Below are 18,125 nucleotides of genomic sequence, written 5' to 3' on the forward strand. Positions count from 1 at the left end.
CTGAAATACCTGAGCTGTGGTTCAGCTCCAAGGGCGCTCATCACTGCTCCTGTCGAGCCCTTGCTCCCCTGTGCTGGTGCTGCCCAGCACGGGGCCGGTTTCACACAGATCCCACTCCTGTCAAACCCAGCTGGGGAGTGGAGCCCCAGAGTGGGGCTGGTGTCGGCTGCAGGGGCACCCCCATGGCCCCCTTGCCCAGCACCTTCAGCCCTGCTGCTCCACTCACCTCCGCTCCTGAGTGCCCTCAGTGAGGAAGAGCCAAGTCCCGCAGCTGGTGGCAAAGTCGAGTGTGAATGTGGGGTGAGCAGTGGGTCCTGGGGAGCAGGGGAGATGCTGCCTGGAAACCTGGCTCCCGGGACCCCCTCTGTGCCCATGGGATGGGCAGGAGCAGAGGGACCGGTGACGGGCAGAGGCAGAGGAGGGTGCTGGTGCTTCGCAGTGGAGCCACCACGGCACTGGGAAGGGGCTGATGCCACGCGGTGCCGTGTGGCACCCCCGGGGTCCTGGTCCCAGCCCCAGTCTGGGGATGAGCCCCAGCGGGGCACAAGGGACGTGTTTGTTCATGTCCAACAGCTCCCGGCTCGCTGGCAGCACGAGCAGAGAACAAAAGAACCAGAGGCTGAGGGAAAAGGGCAGCATAAATCTGCATAAATACAAATGAGGGGAGCAGTTACTGCTCCCGTGGACCACGGCTGCGTGCCCTTAGCCGGGAGAGGGTCGGCAGGGCTTGGCCTGGCCGTGGCTCCCCACCTTGCCAGCAGATGTACCTGTTCAGTGCTCTTTGCTGTGAGTCACTGCTGGGCTGATGGGGAGATAAACAGCAAAGCCCCGGCAAACACAGAACCCCTGTGGCAGGTTGGAAAGGAACCAAGCCACGTGCGGAATGCAGATGAAGAAAACCCTTTTATTGCAAGCAGTAACAGAAGGGACGTGAATCCGCCTCCCCCACCACGCGCGACACCCAGCCCCACTTGCGGATCACAGGACGGGATAGCGTTTCCTCTGATCACTGGAAGCACAGCTGTGTGGGAACGCATCAGCCACGTACGGGCTGGATTAGGCCTTTTTCTGCCTTCTTTTTAACAGGATGAAATCGCTGGAAGCAGCAACATTTCCTTTTGAAATGGTAAACCCGTCACGGAGCAGAAGGAGAGCAAAGACAAAGCCTCCACCGGCCGCTGGTGCTTGTCCCTTTTCTCTCCCTTCACAGGGATTTGGTGCAAACTCACAGGGCTCCCATGGGGCAGCCGCATGGGATGACATCCCCACTGCCAGCCAGGGGGGGCTTGGTCCAGCACCAGGAAAGGCTTCTCCGTGCCGAGCAATTCCCAGCCCAAACCACAGCCCAGGGCCAGGCAGAACGTGGGGTGCTTGAGGAGGGGCTGGGGTCAGGCTGTACCTTCGTTAGTGGGTGCCCTAATGAGTGGCTTGTGGCTGTGACACCGGGAGTGAATGTGGGCATGGCCTGAGGCTGCTGCCCTGGATCCAGCGGGAGCAGTGCATTGGCACACCTAAGCAGCAGCAAAGATAACTCTTGGCACTGCTAACCCTGGGGTGGACCGAGACTCCAGTGATCAGTCTGAAACGTAACGCAGAAGAAGCAGGGAGTTTTCTTGGGTGGGTTTCTCTATTTTCCTGTCTGTTCTCCATGTATCCAGCAATCCTCCTCCCTCCTCCTCCTCCTCACGGTGGAGCAGTGGGAATGGCCGTGGGGTACCTGTGGGGATGCTGGAGCTGAGGTTTTGGGCAGCGCAGGAGCCTGGAGCAGCAGCTCCGTGCTCCCCATCAGTGCAGGCTCAGCTCTGGAGGGTTCGGCTCAGCCAGCCCAGCACCAGCACCGGGGCTCTGAGCCAGGTCCCAGCAAACCATCCTTACCCCACAGCGCTGCTGGCCCCATGGCTACGGAGTGCCCCCGAGGTTGATGCCTGTGACTGGGGAGAGGGACCCAGGTCAGTGCCCCCCGGCCCCCCCAGCCCCACAGCTCCCATCTGTGGGGCCGGCTCCCGACACAGCAATGGCTGAGATCCCTCAGCTGCAGGGGCAGAGCTGATTTAGTGCCCTGAGGAGCACGCCTCGGGGGAAGCTGGGACCGCAGCCAGCTCTTCCTTCCCTCCTCTATATATTAACTTTGCATGCATATGAGGCTGAAAGCTCTTCCAATCACCTCTGCAAATACTAATTAATCCTCACAGCATCCCGAGGACCATTATTCACTCCTATTAAGTAAATATTATTAAATCCTCTTATGAGAGGTGAACGACTTTTCCAGGGCTGTGCAGGGCCCGTGTAGGGGAACACAGACTTTGTCTCACACCCGCACACCCAGAGGCAGCGAGGGCCTGAGCCGGGGGATGCCTCTGAGGACTGCGGACCAGGAACCACCCCCAGCACCGCTGTGTGGGGTGGAAGCGCTCTGTGGGACCTTCCTGAGATGCGTCAGCACCCTGAACCTTGGCTGCACCCCAGGGCCGTGGGGACCCGCTCTTGGCCACTACCTGCAGCAGGGCTGCATCGCCCCGAGCATCCCCACAGCCTGGGCTGCTGCCCGTCTGGCCCACAGTGGGGATCCCGTTGTGCCTGGACTTACTGCGCAGGAGCCAGTCGATGAAGGCGCTTGGGAATGGGTAGTTCTGTGCAAGCAAGGAGAGAGGAAGGTGTGAGAGGGGAGGGAGAGGGAGGGCGGGGGGGCCGGGGTGGACACGGCCGTACCTGCAGGTCCAGCTCCATGTAGTGCCCGCTCGACACCGGCAAACTGGAAAGGGCCGAGTGGATTTTCCCCAGGAGCCCAAAGGAGACGACGCCTGAGGAGAGGTCAGTGGGGCTGGGGCTGGGCAGAGCCGGCTGCTCACCAGGACCTGCTGGGTGCTCTGCCCGTGCTGGTGCATGGAGCCAGAGGCTGGGGAGCTCAGTCCTGCCTGGCCACGGCCCCAGCACACAACCACGGGATGGGTTGGGTTGGGAGGGACCTTAAAGCTCCTCCAGCTCCAAGCCCTGCCGCGGGCAGGGACACCTTGGAGCAGGGTGCTCCAAGCCCCTGTGTCCAACCTGGCCTTGGGCACTGGAGGACAGCAGGGCCAGGGTGGTTTTGCCACGTCAGGTACCAGGGATGAGCCAGGACTGTGCCCCCCCAGCAGCTTTTGCCAAGCAAAGCAACCCCTTCTCCAGTGGGTCCGGCTCTCCTGAGCCCCCCAGGGCCTGTGGAGGTGACTGGAGAGAGAGCTCAAGTGTTCCTCTAAAAGTTAATGTAGAAAAGGCAATTTGACGACTTACGGTTGAGGAATTGAAGCTTAATGTTGATGATGCTGACCCAGATGTTCACCAGCGGGCAGAGCTGCAAAGGAACAAGTGGCTCAGCCTTGGTGAGGACACCATGGGTGTAGCAATGCGCTTCCTACCACTGCGTGGGATTCACAGGTTTAACTCAAGATGGAACAATCGGCTCCTCACAGGCCCCCCCATGGAAAAAACAACATCAGTTGTTGAGCCCTCTCTGCGAGGGGCACGGATTCCATTGAACAGAACAAAGGGTTTGCTCAGAAGCCCCTTTCCTCTGGGGCTGCCAGCCCTGCTCAGCGCCTCGGAACCGGCCTTTCACAGAGCCATCGGGTGCCGATTACCCCGTGCCACCGAGCGATGCCGTTTGAATTGCTCCTAACAACTAACTCCGGGCTGTAAGAAAGATCAGGGGAGTTTGGGAATTCACTCACGGGATGTGGCTGTGTGCACATGTATGTATAGAGAGTGTGTGTGAGTAACTGCTGCACAGCTATGGCGAGAGCTGCAGTAAGTGCAGCTCTGAGAGCGACGGGCTTTGAGGCACTCACCAGCGCGGGTATGAGGGACCGGAGGGAGCTGTTCAGCAGATTGCTCACCATGGTGGTGAAAAACCTGCAGAGGGAGGGAAGCACAGAAATCGCTGGGGGAGGCCTCAGAGCCAGGCCTTGGCATCCAGACAAACCCCAGCTCTGCCCCCTGAGCACGGGACGGGAGCACCAGCACCCGTCGTCTGCTCCTGCCGCTGCGTTAAAAGATGCCGCGAGCCCACAGCTCCCCCAGGCTTCAGCAGGAATTACTGATGCTGCGGATTTTGCTCCCTGGTTCCCAAATCTGGTTGCTGAGGGGGAAATCTGTGCCCAGGTTTGAGGCTGAAATTCTGCCCCGCTGCAGACTTGCAAAGAGCTGCGAGTCCTGCCTCTTGTTTTAACCACTTCCGAGCGCATGCATTGCTCCACACAGATCAATGGCTATGTCGTAGAACAGTCACAGAACCAGAGTGGTTTGGGTTGAAGGGACCTTAAAGCTCCTCCAGCGCCAACCCCTGCCACGGGCAGGGACCCCTTGCTCCAAGCCCCATCCAACCCGGCCATGGACGAGCCCCAGGTAGGCACAGAGGGGCTGGGCTGAGCTCCCGAGTGATGGCTCCATCCCTGCTAAACCCCCTCAGCGCCCACGCTCACCCCCTCCGCAGGTTGACTTTGAAGCCCACAAGCAGGTTGCTGCAATCCTTAGACACCAGCTTGAGGTCCCCGGGGGTGTCCTGGGTCAGCGCCATGTGGGACGTGATGTTTGTCTCCACCGAGGAGCCGCTCAGAAACTGAAAAATCCTGGGGGACAGGGAAGCACCTCGGGAACCGGAGCTGCCCCTGGCTGAACCGGAGCTGCCCCTGGCTGAACCGGAGCTGCCCCTGGCTGTGCCAGGGCCACTGGAGTCGGCTTGGCCGGGGCGATGCTTTAGTGCCACCAGCGCCTGGGGATGCTCCCCCAGCACCCAGGAAGATGCCATCCTCCCCCCGGCCCCGCTCCGCCGCCTCCCCCAGCCCTGCTCACCCTGGCAAGCGCAGCACCAGCTTCGAGTACAGGCTCAGCACAAACTCGCTGCCGTGAACGACCCTGCAGGACACTCGCACGTTCTCGAGGTTCAGCACCTTCAGCCTGGGCCGACACCAAAGCAAACCCACCTTGGGACGGCAGGGTCAGCAGGAGCAGCCCCCGCAGCCCCATCTCCTCCTCTTCACTGCATGACCTGCTACCTCTGGGGATATTCCCAGTGAAAAGTGATGGTGGGGAAGGGACAACTTCAAAGCAGGGTCAGTTTGCTCAGGGCTGCACCCCCAGCTCCCAGGGTGCCCATCACAGTGTCGCATCACTCCCATAGGGAAGACTTTTCCCATCTTTGGTTGGAATTTCCCTATCTCAGCTCCTCACATGAGCCCGGGACTGGTGGTTGGTGTAAGAGGGAGGAGTTGGCTCCTGAGCATCCCCTTAGGGAAACCCATCCTCTGGACTGATCCGTTACCCTGCAGTGAGCACCACCCCTGTGCTTCGGTGCCCACTTACCAGGAGAAGTGTGTTGGTGTGCCAGGGACTCCACCGCCCAGCAGTCCTCCTGCACCCAGCACGCCATCGAGACCAAGGAGACTTCCATTGCCCAGGAGACCTCCTTTTCCAAGCAGCTCTGTGCCAAGCAAACCTTTCTGTCCAAGAAGGCTCGCATTGCCAAGGAGGGCACTGCCGAGACCATTGCCAAGGCCTTCTCCACCAAGGACGCCAGTGCCAAGGAGCCCATCTCCACCAAGGACACCAGTGCCAAGGAGCCCATCTCCACCAAGGACGCCAGTGCCGAGCAGACCGCTGCTGCCAGGTTGTCCTCCTGTAACAGTCACATCTCCATTACTGGCCTGGCTTTCACCGCCCAGCAGCCTCCTCTCCCACGCACACCCATGCCATGTGGACCTTCCTCACCTAGGAGGCCTGTCCCGAGGATCCCAGAGCTGCCGGACTCTTTTCCTGCATCACTGGAACCTCCGCTACCTTTTCCACTCGGACTTCCCGTGCTAAGGATGCCGGTACCGGGGAGCCCATCCTCACCAAAGAGGCCTGTGCCAAGCAAGCCACTTTTTTGGTTGAGGAGACCTTCGCTGCCAAGACCGGTTCCAAGCAGACCTGCACAAGAAAGTCCCAGTTGCTCCTCAGACTTCCCACCTGTGCCAGGATGCTCCCATGGGACACACGGAGCACCGCGGAGCTCACCGTCTTTGGATTGCGCTGGGCTCAGCCCAAGGACACTGCCCAGGTTGAGGAGGCCCTGGGAGGGGGGCAGGAGGCCTGTGGCAAGGACGAGACACCAGAAGCGCAGCATCTTCTGACCCAGCACCTGTGGAGAAACCCACATCAGCTCAAGCATCAGCCCCACCCCATAGGAATGGGCAGCCTGGGCACCGATCCGGCTCTCCATCCTTCACGTGCGCTGCTCCCAGGCAGTGGGGCAGGTCCCCCCCTGGACATGGAGCCCCCAGGGGCCAGCCCAGACCCACAGCACCCTTTTCCCACCCGGAAAGGTCAAACTGCTCCTGGTTATCAGGCAGCCACTGAAGCACGGCGCCGAGCTGCTCTGCATTGTGCATGCCCGTGGGCTACCCCTCTGCAGAGCTGGTGCCTGTCACTGCAGGGAAGCTTGCAGGGAGAAAATGCCATTTCAAGAGAGCTCGAGGATGGAGATGAGGCAGGAGGACCTTGCAGGGAGAGATGGATGGCTTCCCACCGCTCCGAAGTGACCCTGGAAGAGGAGCACTCACAGGGACGCAGCCGGATGAAAAACGGTGCGTGTCAAAGCCGCGTCCTTCTCCCTGCTATGAAGAACACTGTTATTAAAGCCCACGGCACAGCCAGACCACACTCCCTTTGCCATGGGCAGGTTGTTTGCTCTTCTCATGGCGCTCCATTCAGGCTATGAAAAGAGCCCATTTTCCCTGAATTTGATCTGCCTCTATTCAAAAGAAAGCACCTTCAAGGACCTTGCGTTCCTGGGCACCTTGGGGTTGCAATCACCACTGTGGAGTGCTTGTTTAGGCACAGAAAGGTGCTTCAAATAAGTGAGAACAGGAAACCAGGGAAGCGCTGCCGTGGGTCCCCGTTTCAGGAATGCCCACCTGCAGCACCCATGTCCTAGGCCTCGTCCCAGCTTTCCCTTCTGAGGAAAGGATTGCAGAGCCTCAGCACCGAGCAACGTCACTACTGAGGTCAGAATGAACACCTGCGCTATCAGTTCCAGGTGCTCTGAAAACAATCCCTCCATGACAGTTCTTGGCGCAATCAAATTAGACTTTAATTCACTGGCCTGTCTTTGAGATTTTCCCTTTGATCAGAGCGCAGTGATGCACAGCTCCTGGAGCTGGGATTATTGAACAGGAGAGGAGGAGGGAGGCTCAGGCAGCTCCTATTGAAAACCGTGTCAAATAAAATCAGGGGGATTTGTTGGAGGGTCTCTGCAAGACGTGTGCAGCATTGCAAGAGGCTCCCCCAAAGGCTCTCGGGTCTTGCAGAAGATCTCTTAGAACGCGACTGCCGCCGCAGTTATTAATGTTATCTATCAGGTTGCTGTCTCCTTGGTCACACACGTTTAGGCTGAACATCTTGCACATGCAAAATTCATGTATGGCTCTGCAGATGAAGGCTTTACAGCAGCTCAGATGAGACCTGATAAGCTGAAAATGGCTCTGAATTCTGGTCACCGAGAGCATGAAGCAACCAACCCCCAGTCACTTCTGCTGGCTCAGTGGTAACGTAACAACAAAAATAAACATGGAATTTGACAAGCAAGAGCTCTGCTGGCTTTAAAAATTAATTCTCATCAATTATTAAATGCTGCTACAGAAGTCAAAGAAAACATCATTAAAATTCCTGCTTTTAAAGCCGCGTCACACTTTGCTGCAGGTCACCCAACGGGAGCAGTTGCTCCGTGGCCACTGTGCCGCAACACCGCTTACCTGGAGCCCTTTGCTGCAGTGGTGCTGCTGCCGTGGCCGCTCTGCGGGGCTGGCTGGCAGGAGCAGCCTTATATACCCGAGCTGCAGGAACCAGGAAGGTCCAGGGAAGGATGAAGCGGGATAGTTCCTCCTCGCTGGCTGTGAAGTGTGAACCCTGCACCAGCCTGACCCCGCACGCTGCACGTAGCCGTGCTGGGCCCTGGCCAGCAGCTCAGCCTGGATGCGGTGCCCACCGGCTCTCCTCCTGCCGGACACGCTGCATCCCGCTCCCCGGGCTTCTCCTCCTGCCCCTGGGACCAGGGCAGCAGCACCGGGGGTGAGGGTGCAGCAATGCACCCCTGGGTGCTGGTGCAGCAGCCCGTGTCCTCAGGCAGGGGATGCTCTGGTCAGGCTCCATCCCACCCAGCGCCATGCGGCTCCTTGCACATGGTCCAGAGAAGCTGGACATGGCCATGGCCAGCACGGGCTTGTGCTGCTCATGGCTACTCAGTGTCTCTCTTGCTTTGCTCTCCCAAAGTGAAGCAGAAAGATGCTGATCAAGGTGGAAATCTGTGATTCCTCCTTCTCCCCCCTCTTCTTTCTGCATGCAGACCCCTGAGCATCCTTAGAGCATCACGGTTACTCTGAGCCACCTCAGAACCTTGGGGTGCAGGGGGATGCCACGAGGAGCTGGGGATGCTCTTATCTCTTTGGCTAAAGAGAGGGTCTCAGGAATGGCGCAGGGGATGCTCCATCATATTCACCAGGGACAGTGAGAGGTGAGCATTACCTGCCAGCGAGTTAATTCCATACAGAAACAGCGTGAGGCAGATTAAAATGAAAAGTTGTCACAAACTAGGAGTGTGTGGATCTAGGGCATAGCAGCTGTGCTGTGAAACCTGCCTGTCACCCAGAGGAGAGCAGGAGATGGGCTGTGCCTCCAAGAAAAACCTCAACAGTTTAAAGAGAAGTTGAGAAACAGCAAATAAAAGAAAATGGGGAAATGAATATAGAGAGAAAGGGAAGAAAAGCATGAAAGATGACAGGAAAAACCTGTTTCCAGGTGGTTTTCAGGGTGGATCTTGGCTGGACAGGGCAGGACAGACTCTAAGGCAGCAATATTACATCTGACCCAGCTATTCCCCTTTCCCCCAGAGCAACAGGCAGCTTTAGAGCCTTAGAGAAGGCTTCATTGCTCCAACAGAGCAGGGAAGAGCCTGGCCATAAATAAACTGGGGGCCATCCTGAGCCCCGGGGTTCACTGGAACACCCCCCCCCACACACACAGAGGCCGGAGCACCAGTGGTGGCTGCAGAAGGGGATGGACTTTGTTAAACCCAAGCATGAGAACACAAAATACCCCCGATCCTTCCGAGCGTCCACAGAGGAGTCAAAACAACGTTCAGAGCCAAACCCCACCGCGGTCCAGGTCCCAGCAATGCAGGTGGGACGCAGTGTTTGCATGGAGGAGACCAAGTTACTGCATTGGGTACGAAGAGCAATGCAGCAGGGACTCCCTGGGCAGGCTGAGTCCCATCACCCCGGGGGCAGAGAGGGAAACCCAGGGCTCCCTTGGCAGCCCGGTGTCCCCGGCTCACACTGACAGCAAGAGATCCTGGGGAAGCAAAGGGGTTTGGTTTCCTCTGGAATCCTCTGTGCAGAGCCCCGGAGCGGGGCTGCCATCGGGGCACGTCTGAAGCACTTCAATGACATCGATGTCGATGTTCAGCAGCCCGGGGAGGGGAACCCCCTCTGCCAGCACCTCTGTGGGGCACAGCCCAGCCCAGCTCCGTGCCAGGCAGGGCTCGCTGCCAAACCTCAGTCCCCAGCTCCATCCTCTCAGTGTGCAACCCCCCCTCCGCAGGGTTCTCCAGAAGGGCTTTTGTGCCACGGGACTTGGCAAAGCATCCTGGCAAAGCATCCTGCCATTGCTGCTGCTCCCAAAGCATCCTGCCATTGCTGCTGTCCCCGAAGCATCCTGCCATTGCTGCTGTCCCCGAAGCATCCTGCCATTGCTGCTGTCCCCGAAGCATCCTGCCATTGCTGCTGTCCCCGAAGCATCCTGCCATTGCTGCTGTCCCCGAAGCATCCTGCCATTGCTGCTGCCCCCGAAGCATCCTGCCATTGCTGCTGTCCCCAAAGCATCCTGCCATTGCTGCTGCTCCCAAAGCATCCTGCCATTGCTGCTGTCCCCGAAGCATCCTGCCATTGCTGCTGCTCCCAAAGCATCCTGCCATTGCTGCTGCTCCCAAAGCATCCTGCCATTGCTGCTGCTCCCAAAGCATCCTGCCATTGCTGCTGCCCCCAAAGCATCCTGCCATTGCTGCTGTTCCCGAAGCATCCTGCCATTGCTGCTGCTCCCAAAGCATCCTGCCATTGCTGCTGCCCTGAAGCATCCTGCCATTGCTGCTGCTCCCAAAGCATCCTGCCATTGCTGCTGCCCCGAAGCATCCTGCCATTGCTGCTGCTCCCAAAGCATCCTGCCATTGCTGCTGCTCCCAAAGCATCCTGCCATTGCTGCTGTCCCCGAAGCATCCTGCCATTGCTGCTGCCCCCAAAGCATCCTGCCATTGCTGCTGCTCCCAAAGCATCCTGCCATTGCTGCTGCTCCCAAAGCATCCTGCCATTGCTGCTGTCCCCGAAGCATCCTGCCATTGCTGCTGCTGCCAGCAAAGCAACCGGGGAGGCTGCTCAGGGTGTGAGGTTTCACCTCCCAGCAAAGCCCTCCCACCCCACCCAAGGCCCTCAGTGCAGGTCCCGCTGGCTCCTGCTCCATGCAGTGGGGTGAAGCTCACTGCAGACACTGATGGCACACCCAGCACGGGGAGCGGGCAGGTTCTCACCGTCCACTGCAGGCACGAGGGCAACATCGAGAACCTGGCCAATGAGCGTGTCCAGGAGGGAGACCTGCAGCAGGGAGAGGGGTCCCTCAGTGCCACCGCTGGTCCCGAGGCCTCACCCTGTCCTGCAGGAACCGCCCCTGGAAACCAAACGTGCTCTATCCGCAGGTATCCTGCCACAGGAGAGCCCAGGGTCCCCTGGCTTTTCCCATTGTCCCCTACGAGGCACAGGGATGAGCATCCCTGGGCACATCCCAAGGGGACATTGAGGACATGTGTGGGATGTCCTCTGTTCTCCATGGAGCCAGGGCCTCACAGTGAGGATCTGCCTGAGAACCACTCATGGATCAGCCATGAAAAAAGTCCACGTCCAGAGGTGACGGGAAGGTGCTGTTCAAAACAGACCACAGCCATTACCGGCTCTCAGTTCTCCTGAGCCAGTGTCCACCAGCGCTTTCCTTTCTGCAGTGGGTTTTGTGTGCTGCTGAGGCTGCTCCTGTTCCTACGTCAAAGCCGCCGATGGACGAGGACACCAAGGAGAGATCGGCCCTGCGGGAGGAACCAGAGGTGAGTAAAACCCAAGCACTTCCTCTGATGACCCAGTCCTGCTGCTGCCCCCATCGCTGCAGAGCCATGGCCATGGCCGCCCCGCGGTGCCCTACTTCAGTTTATTGTCCTCGACTGAGAACGGGGCCAGCAAGGAGGTGTGCTGTGGTCAGAGAGGGAGCAGAGGGCAGGGGGGCTCTGCAGGACACGGCACCAAGCTCAGGAGGTTCAAGGAGGTGCCCAGACGCGCGGAGCCGGTGGCTGCCATGGGTGGCAGCAGGGGCACGGGCACCCGTGGGGGCAGTTGCTGGCTCTGCCAGCCGATGGTCCAGCCGGCCCCAGCCACGCTCCCCATGACAGCCTGGAGTTCCACGGAAAGGAAGCGGCCAGGGCATTGCAGTGTTTGCCGTCACGGCTCTTCACGCCCCTGGAGCGTGCGATGGCTGCACGCATGACCACGAGCCAGCCCCGCGGCGCTCCCTTCGCCGGGCACTCGGGAAACGGGAGCCCCGTGGTGCCCTCCCATGACGGCAGCAGCGGGAGCAGGGAACGCGCTGGGATCTCCCTGAGCTTCCCGCGGCGCCCTTGGCACCCGCTGCCTGGGTGGCTCAAGGGAACCTTCCCAAACTCGATAGCCCAGCCCTGGCGCACGGGGCAGAAGATGCAGCACTTGACTGACTTACGTTCAAGCCTACCTCGAGGAACAGGTTGGAACCAGGGGAAGGCTGGACGCGGTGTACTCGATGCTGCCCAGCACGCCCGGGGCACCAGCGCTGGGGCAGAGGATGGGACTCAGTGGTTCCCTGTGGGCTCAGGTGCAAATCGCCCCTCCTGAGCCCAGCAGCTCTTTCCTTCCAGAGGAGCCCTGGTTTGCAGCGGGTGCTCAGGGCAGCTCCCTGGCCCTGGCTCCCTGCACTCTGTGCTGCAGGAGACGTCGTCTCCCTAAGGAGCAGCTGTGAACGGAGGGGCCAGCTCACAGCTCCCTGCAGTGCCCAGTTATGCACCAAGGGGTCCTTCTGTCCGTCATTAGAGACGGGGAAAGGGGAGATGAGGGGTCCATGGGGTGAAGTGAGGGGTTTGCAGCAGCAGAGGGAAAGCCTCACAGTCCTCAGGCAGGCAGAGCAGAGGTGACGGGGACAAGGCAGGGCAGGGCAGGGACCCACCAGTACTCCCAGTTCACAAGACCCAGCTGTTGTTTACGAGTCCCAGGGCGATGTCAACCACCGGGCAGAGCTGCAGGGGTTGGGGGGCACAGGGGGTGACCCACGGTCAGAGGCGGACAAGGACTCACAGCCCCGTTTGGCCTGGGAATGGGAGCACCAGGCACGAAGGGGGCAGCGCTCCCAGTGCTGCTGGGGCTGCACCAGCTCCGGACCTGCCCCTGGGCACCTTCACCCTTGGTCAGAGAAGCAGGGTCCCAGGGCCCATGTGGGACGGCGGCAGAGATCCTGGGGCTTTAGGAGGGAGGAGAGGTTCAATGAGCCCCTAACATGGTCCAGAGAATCCTTAGAAGCTCCCAGCAGCCGGGCAGACCTGCGCTGGGGCACTGACCTTGTCAGCGAGGGAGGGAGGGAGCAGCAGATGGAGACACGGCGTGTGTCTTCCTAATCCCAACCCATGGCCGTGCTCCCATTCTGGGACTCCAGCGATGCCTCAGGAGCTGCGCTGCAGCTTTGCAGACTCATTGCTCCTTTCCAGGGTGGAAGTTTCATCCCAACGCACCAGATCAGGAAGAAGTCTGTTCAGGACACTTGCCAATAAATTACCCACAATTGGGAGCAGGCTGTGGAAAAATAAAGGAGCACTATGAAAAATCCTGCTGCAGAGCAAATGGCTCCCGTTAAACAATTCCCTGTGAATAGAGCGGAGCAGAGACCTGCCGGAGCAAGGCAATTGCAGCAGCAAAGTGACTCGGCTTGCCTGGATTTTGCATGAGATAAGTGTAATTTGCATCCCAAAATAGCCAGTGGGAAATTTATTGCTGCCTTTTATCTGCTAGTGTAGAGTCTCCTCAAATGAGCAGAACCAGACTCAGCCCAAGTGGGTTCTATGATTTACACCCCACATCTCCCATCTCAGCAGATGCTGTGCAGTGCCGGTTACAGTGACCCATGAGCGTGACACGTGGGACAGGAATGTCCCTCTGGGATCACTGTGGGGTTGGGCAGCCCTTGGACAACGTGTCCATTTACATGGAGCAGGCAGGGGCCACCACGGCCAGCCCTGGGACATGGCCGGGGGTGGCTGTCACCAGTGAGAACCGTGCCATGGGGAGATGCCCTTGAGTGTTTGCTGTTCTGTGGGTGCAGGCTGGGGACAGCAAAGCCAATGGTGAGGTGGCCCATGCCAGCAGAGGACACGTCCCTCACTCACCCTCACAGGAGTCTGCCACCGAGGAGGGTGCCGCATCTCTGTCGCCAGCGTGGGGTAGCCGGTGCCGTCCATGGTGAGCCTAGCCCTTGACGTGATGCTCACTTCCACCGCGACAACGAGCAAGCCCAGGAGGCTGCACAGGGCAAAGGGAGCGACCTTCGGAGGAAGCTCAGGGGCTGCTTAGACCAGAAAGGACAACAGACACCGAGCTTTCTCTGTTGGTTCCCTGGTGTAGTTATTCGCCAGCTTCACCAGAAGCTTTGTTATAGCTGAGTTACTGTTGCCTGTGCTTCTGCTTGGTGCTGGGCTTCAGATAAGGGTTGAAATGGGGTGGCTGCAAGCCAGTGAGCATTCGCTTGCTCGGTGTGCTCGGTGCACCCTCTATGGGCAAGCTGCTGTCGGCTCCTGTTTCCTTGACCTTGTGCGGCTCAAGAGGCTCTTTGCAGCAGCGGTGCAATGGCAGAGTCGTTTATCTCGAAGCATCACCTCCAAACCAGAGCATCTCCTGCAGCATCACCACTGCTGCCCACAACCAGCACTGGGGTGCCCCCCCCACAAGGACTCTGACCGGTGCTGTCCTTACCCAGTGAGCCCCTGCACGGTGCTGAGCAAGCTGCTGAGCAGCTCTCCACTGCCGGGGGGCCACCAAGGGTCCTGACTGTGCTGAGGGGATCTCCATCACTGAGCACATGTCCTTGATCCATTGCTCCTCCAGCACCCCCATGGGGACAGCATCCCTGGGGGCATCGCCACCAGCTGCCAGCCATTCCCTGGGGGGGGGGGGTCTGGGCTCACCCCCATACACACCTCCAGCGCCTCCTCCACCCAGCAAGCCACCGCCGGCATCACCCCCTCCAACAAGCAGCCACCAGGCAGCCCCTGCCACCACCACCCAGCAAACCACCAGCAATGCCACCAAGCAGGCCACCAGCACCAGCACCACCAAGGACACCTCCTCCAAGGCCACCCAGCAGCTCCCCACTTCCATCTGTGCTGGGACATCTGCCCCTGAGCAGCACCTCTCTGGGGGCGCCTTGGAGGACATCATCGCTCTGCCGCAGGGAGCCTGTAAGAGCTGGACCATCACCCACGAGGCAGAGCTGACCCTGGCCATTGCTGCTGCCCTCGAGAGGGGACCAGCAGGCAGCTGCCAGCCCCCTGCCCGCACCTCACACGTGGGCTGCTCGGGCTGTGTTGGTACAAGAGCATCAACCCCCAGGGACCACTGTTGGTTCCTGCTCCCCAGGGTCTCACCTCGAGGAGGCAGAGGGATTCACCATCACTTCCAACTCCTTTACTGAGCCTGGGGGTGGCACCTTTTGGCTGGCCTGGAGATGGAGTCAGCAGAGCACACAGGAGGAAATGCCAGAGCCGGTGCCACGGTGTCCTCTGCTTGGCTGGGAGCTGCGGCAGGACCTGGTCAGGAAGAGGGTGGGAGCAGGCTGGAGATGAGTCAGGTGTTTCCATCTGGGGGACATTTCTCAGTGACTGGAACCAGGAGCTTGAGGAGAACCAAAGCAGCCCGGAGTTAGAGCTGCATTCAGCAAACAGACCTGGACACACACAGAAAGGGGAAGAGGAGCGTGTCCTGATGCAGGAGCCAGCTTCTGAGCCACTCCAGGGTCTGTTTGCTTATTCCTGCTCCTGGGCACCCCCACAGCATTTCCAACTTACAGTATGAAACCGTTACCCATCACCTATGGACCCCACTGAGCTGCCCCCACTAGTATCCACCCTATGAGTAGCTATGCAATTGAATGCTGCAGTGCTACAAGAAACCTGCATTGGAATAAAGCTTTTCTCCTTAAGACGGCCTGTTTGAACATTACATCCATGAAAATCATACTAACAACCTTAAAAGGGTTAACTTTTTGTGTCAAATGAATATGGTTCTTCAGAGAAGGGTTTCATTTTACTATAGCAACCTTTGTTCTGATTTTTCAGGCTAGTCACTAAATATAAACCAGAATTAGTACCTGCATGTCTACCATTATTGGAGTTATTCCCATAGCTTTTCTTGCTCACCAGAGCACATTGCAGGGCTGGCAGGTAAAATGGTGGCTCTGCCTCCCCAGGCTTACAGCACCCTGTACCACTGGTTTGACCATCCTTCCTTACCTGGCTTTATCCTGGATTCCGAAGCCTGACTTTGGTCCTCAGTGCTCAGCTTCTGGTCAGGGGGAGACCTTTGCTCTGTCCCGAGACACCTCTGCTTTAACAGGGAGGAGCCGCGGGTCCTTACATAGCAAATGTGGAAAGACGCCTAAACTGTAAAAGCTGGGCTAGAGGATTGAGTGTATAGAACAGGATTTGTGGGTTTGATGTATCCCAACGTGAAGAAAGATTTGTCAAACAGGGAAAAGCTTTGAGCAGCAGGTTACAGGACACCCAGCTATCGGGTAGTGGTTACCCAAGAGCTAAAGCAAAGGAGAAGCCTGAGACCCTGCGAGCTGCATGGCCCCAAGATCCGTGATGGATCCTGCTTCTTCCAGACAAATCCCTGCTGACACCCGCGCGCAGGGTGACCAGCACCCACAAACGGGGTGTCCAGCACCCACAAACGGGGTGTCCAGCACCCACAAACAGGGTGTCCAGCACCCACAAACAGGGTGTCCAGCACCCACAAACGGGGTGTCTCACACACACCACTGTATCGGGGCAATGTTAAGTTCCCAGAGAGAGCCTGGAGATCCTTTAGCAAAGCACGAGGGGATTTTAGTCTCCTTTAGTGCTCACCCCAGCAGCGGCTCCCGGGAATCATCCCGCCCGTCCCCAGCAGAGGAAGTTTCCACAGCCCCAGGGTGGTGAACACGCTGCTCTGCGCCAGCTCCAGGCCCTGAGGGTGTTTCTGCCCTGCTGTCCTCGACACTTAATACCTTTGTGAGACACCAGGTGCGGCAATCAGCCTGGTGTAGGTGATAACAAGGTGATAATGAGCTCGTAAACGAGCAGCAGATGAGGGGGTGTGAGCTCAGTTTTCCTGGCCTGGCTCCGTGCAGAGCCTTGCACAACCAGCTCCATGTGGGACGTGCTGCAAACGAGCCCTTGGCAGGAGCTGCTGCCCCTGCAGCGGCTGCAACACGGGCTCCAAGCGGGCGATGTCAGCCGGCCCCTTGCTAACCCCGCACTGTCAGCGCGCTGCCAGCACCCCTGCGCACCCGCAGCACCCAGCCGGGGGGGGACCCGCAGCACCCAGCCGGGGGGGGACCCGCAGCACCCAGCCGGGGTGGGACCCGCAGCACCCAGCCGGGCCGGGACCCGCAGCACCCATCCGGGGGGGGACCCGCCGCACCCAGCCGGGCAGGGACCCGCAGCACCCAGCCGGGCCGGGACCCGCAGCACCCCCGCGCGCCAGAGCCCAGCTCCCGAGGGTGCGAGCTGCTGCTCCACACCTTGCGCCGCAGCCTGAGCCCCGCAACCACCCTCGGCGTGGTGCCGGCTCCTGGCTCCGGGCACAGCCGCCTCCTCCAGCTGCGCTGCCGGCCCGGTGGCACAGGGCACAGTGAGACGGGGTGGGAATAAACCCTCAGAGAGAGAAACACTGAGGCAGAGGAAGGCTTTATTGGAAGAGCAGTAGGAGAGCAGCCTTCAGAGCCAAGGCAGAGCTCTGCTTCCCCACCAGGGGTGTTATAAGTGGCCGCAGACCCCCCCAGCATCCACCAGCAGAGCAGTTTTCCCTACCCTGACGCCAGGCTATGCCAGGACCCACTGACTGGAGCTGGCTGCACATCGCTCTTGGGCCGCAGCAGCGACCCAGGGCAGCGCTCAAGGGAACATGGAGGCAAGCAGGGGGCTGGAGCTCATGGGGTGCTGTCGGTCTTGGAAGGGGAGCAGGGACAAGGGTCCGCTGGGGCAGGAATCGTCCAGACGGGTCTGGTCGGCAGAGCTGTCTGCCTGCAAGAAGCAGCACAAACCCCTCAGTTCTCGCACTCACATTTCCCAGCTTTCCCCCGTTCCCCAGGTGAGGTTTTCCTGTGGGACCTCCTGGAACGCGGGAGCAGCCCATGGGAAGCGGGGCTGGCCGGGGCGTGTGGTTTGGGCTCGGCAGGTCCCTGCCCCGGGTGGGCGCATCCCCAGCTCCCCGGGCAGGCAGCGCTGTGGGATGCGGGATCCTTACGTCGGTGATGTCAACCTTGGCGTTCCTGAGGCTGATGTTGGGAACTTTGGGCAGAGGGACCGACACACTCAATGCATCTGCAGAAGCAAGTGGAAGCACCTCATCATGGGGGGGGACACCCCAAAGGTGGCAGAGAGGGGAGGGAGAGAGCCCCAGATCCAGCCAAGTCTGAGACAACGGGGAGCTGGACGTGGCCATACCAGTGACAGCAGGTAAATACGCAGCTGTGAGGACTCTCTGGAGCCATCCTGCAAGGGGGGAGACCTGCAAAGGAAGAAATGTCAGTATCAGGAGAAGAGCAATGGTTGTTGGGGTGAAACCAGCCACATCTGGCTTACCAATCCCGGTCTGTCCCTGCAGGATGCTCTGAGCTGTGAAATCAAATGCTGGGAAGCTTCTGTCAGTGAAGCTCTTCCAGGACTGAGGGTGGGGGTTACAGAGGGATGTGCTTTTGGGGTAATTTCTTCTTGATTATTCCTCCCCCCCCTTCCCAGGACCCCCAGT

General features: G+C 59.4%; 1 protein-coding gene and 1 long non-coding RNA gene across 2 annotated transcripts; both read right to left on the reverse strand.

The window, feature by feature from the left end:
- Positions 1-1,579: 1,579 nt before the first annotated feature.
- LOC130607555 (uncharacterized) lies at positions 1,580-8,178 on the reverse strand. Its single transcript, XM_057424750.1, has 13 exons — positions 8,169-8,178; positions 7,767-8,056; positions 6,031-6,154; positions 5,743-5,943; positions 5,338-5,650; positions 4,828-4,932; positions 4,458-4,604; positions 3,825-3,888; positions 3,271-3,331; positions 2,710-2,801; positions 2,588-2,630; positions 1,876-1,931; positions 1,580-1,717 (listed from the first exon to the last, which is right to left on the reverse strand). Exons 1-12 carry the CDS (start codon positions 8,176-8,178, stop codon positions 1,900-1,902), a joined length of 1,482 nt encoding a protein of 493 aa, XP_057280733.1. The 3' UTR covers positions 1,580-1,717; positions 1,876-1,899.
- Positions 8,179-17,044: 8,866 nt separating this feature from the next.
- Positions 17,045-17,699, reverse strand: LOC130607574 (uncharacterized). Its single transcript, XR_008974281.1, has 2 exons — positions 17,622-17,699; positions 17,045-17,398 (listed from the first exon to the last, which is right to left on the reverse strand). It is a non-coding gene; the product is annotated as an uncharacterized LOC130607574 (long non-coding RNA).
- Between the last annotated feature and the right edge of the window lie 426 nt (positions 17,700-18,125).

This window comes from Pezoporus wallicus, unplaced genomic scaffold (genome assembly GCF_028554395.1).
Source record: "Pezoporus wallicus isolate ANWC-B61680 ecotype Strahan unplaced genomic scaffold, APGP_CSIRO_Pwel_v1 contig_13737, whole genome shotgun sequence".
NCBI classification, from domain to species: Eukaryota; Metazoa; Chordata; class Aves; order Psittaciformes; family Psittacidae; genus Pezoporus; species Pezoporus wallicus.

What these genes read in the sequence shown, in the direction of transcription:
- LOC130607555 (XM_057424750.1), bottom strand. An exon ending in CTGGTGCTGCGCTTGCCAGG is followed by an intron (nt 4,605 to 4,827) that starts GTGAGCAGGGCT and finishes CCTGTCCCCCAG; the next exon opens with GATTTTTCAGTTTCTGAGCG. An exon ending in CATCGACTGGCTCCTGCGCA is followed by an intron (nt 1,932 to 2,587) that starts GTAAGTCCAGGC and finishes CCCTCTCCCCAG; the next exon opens with TCACAGGCATCAACCTCGGG.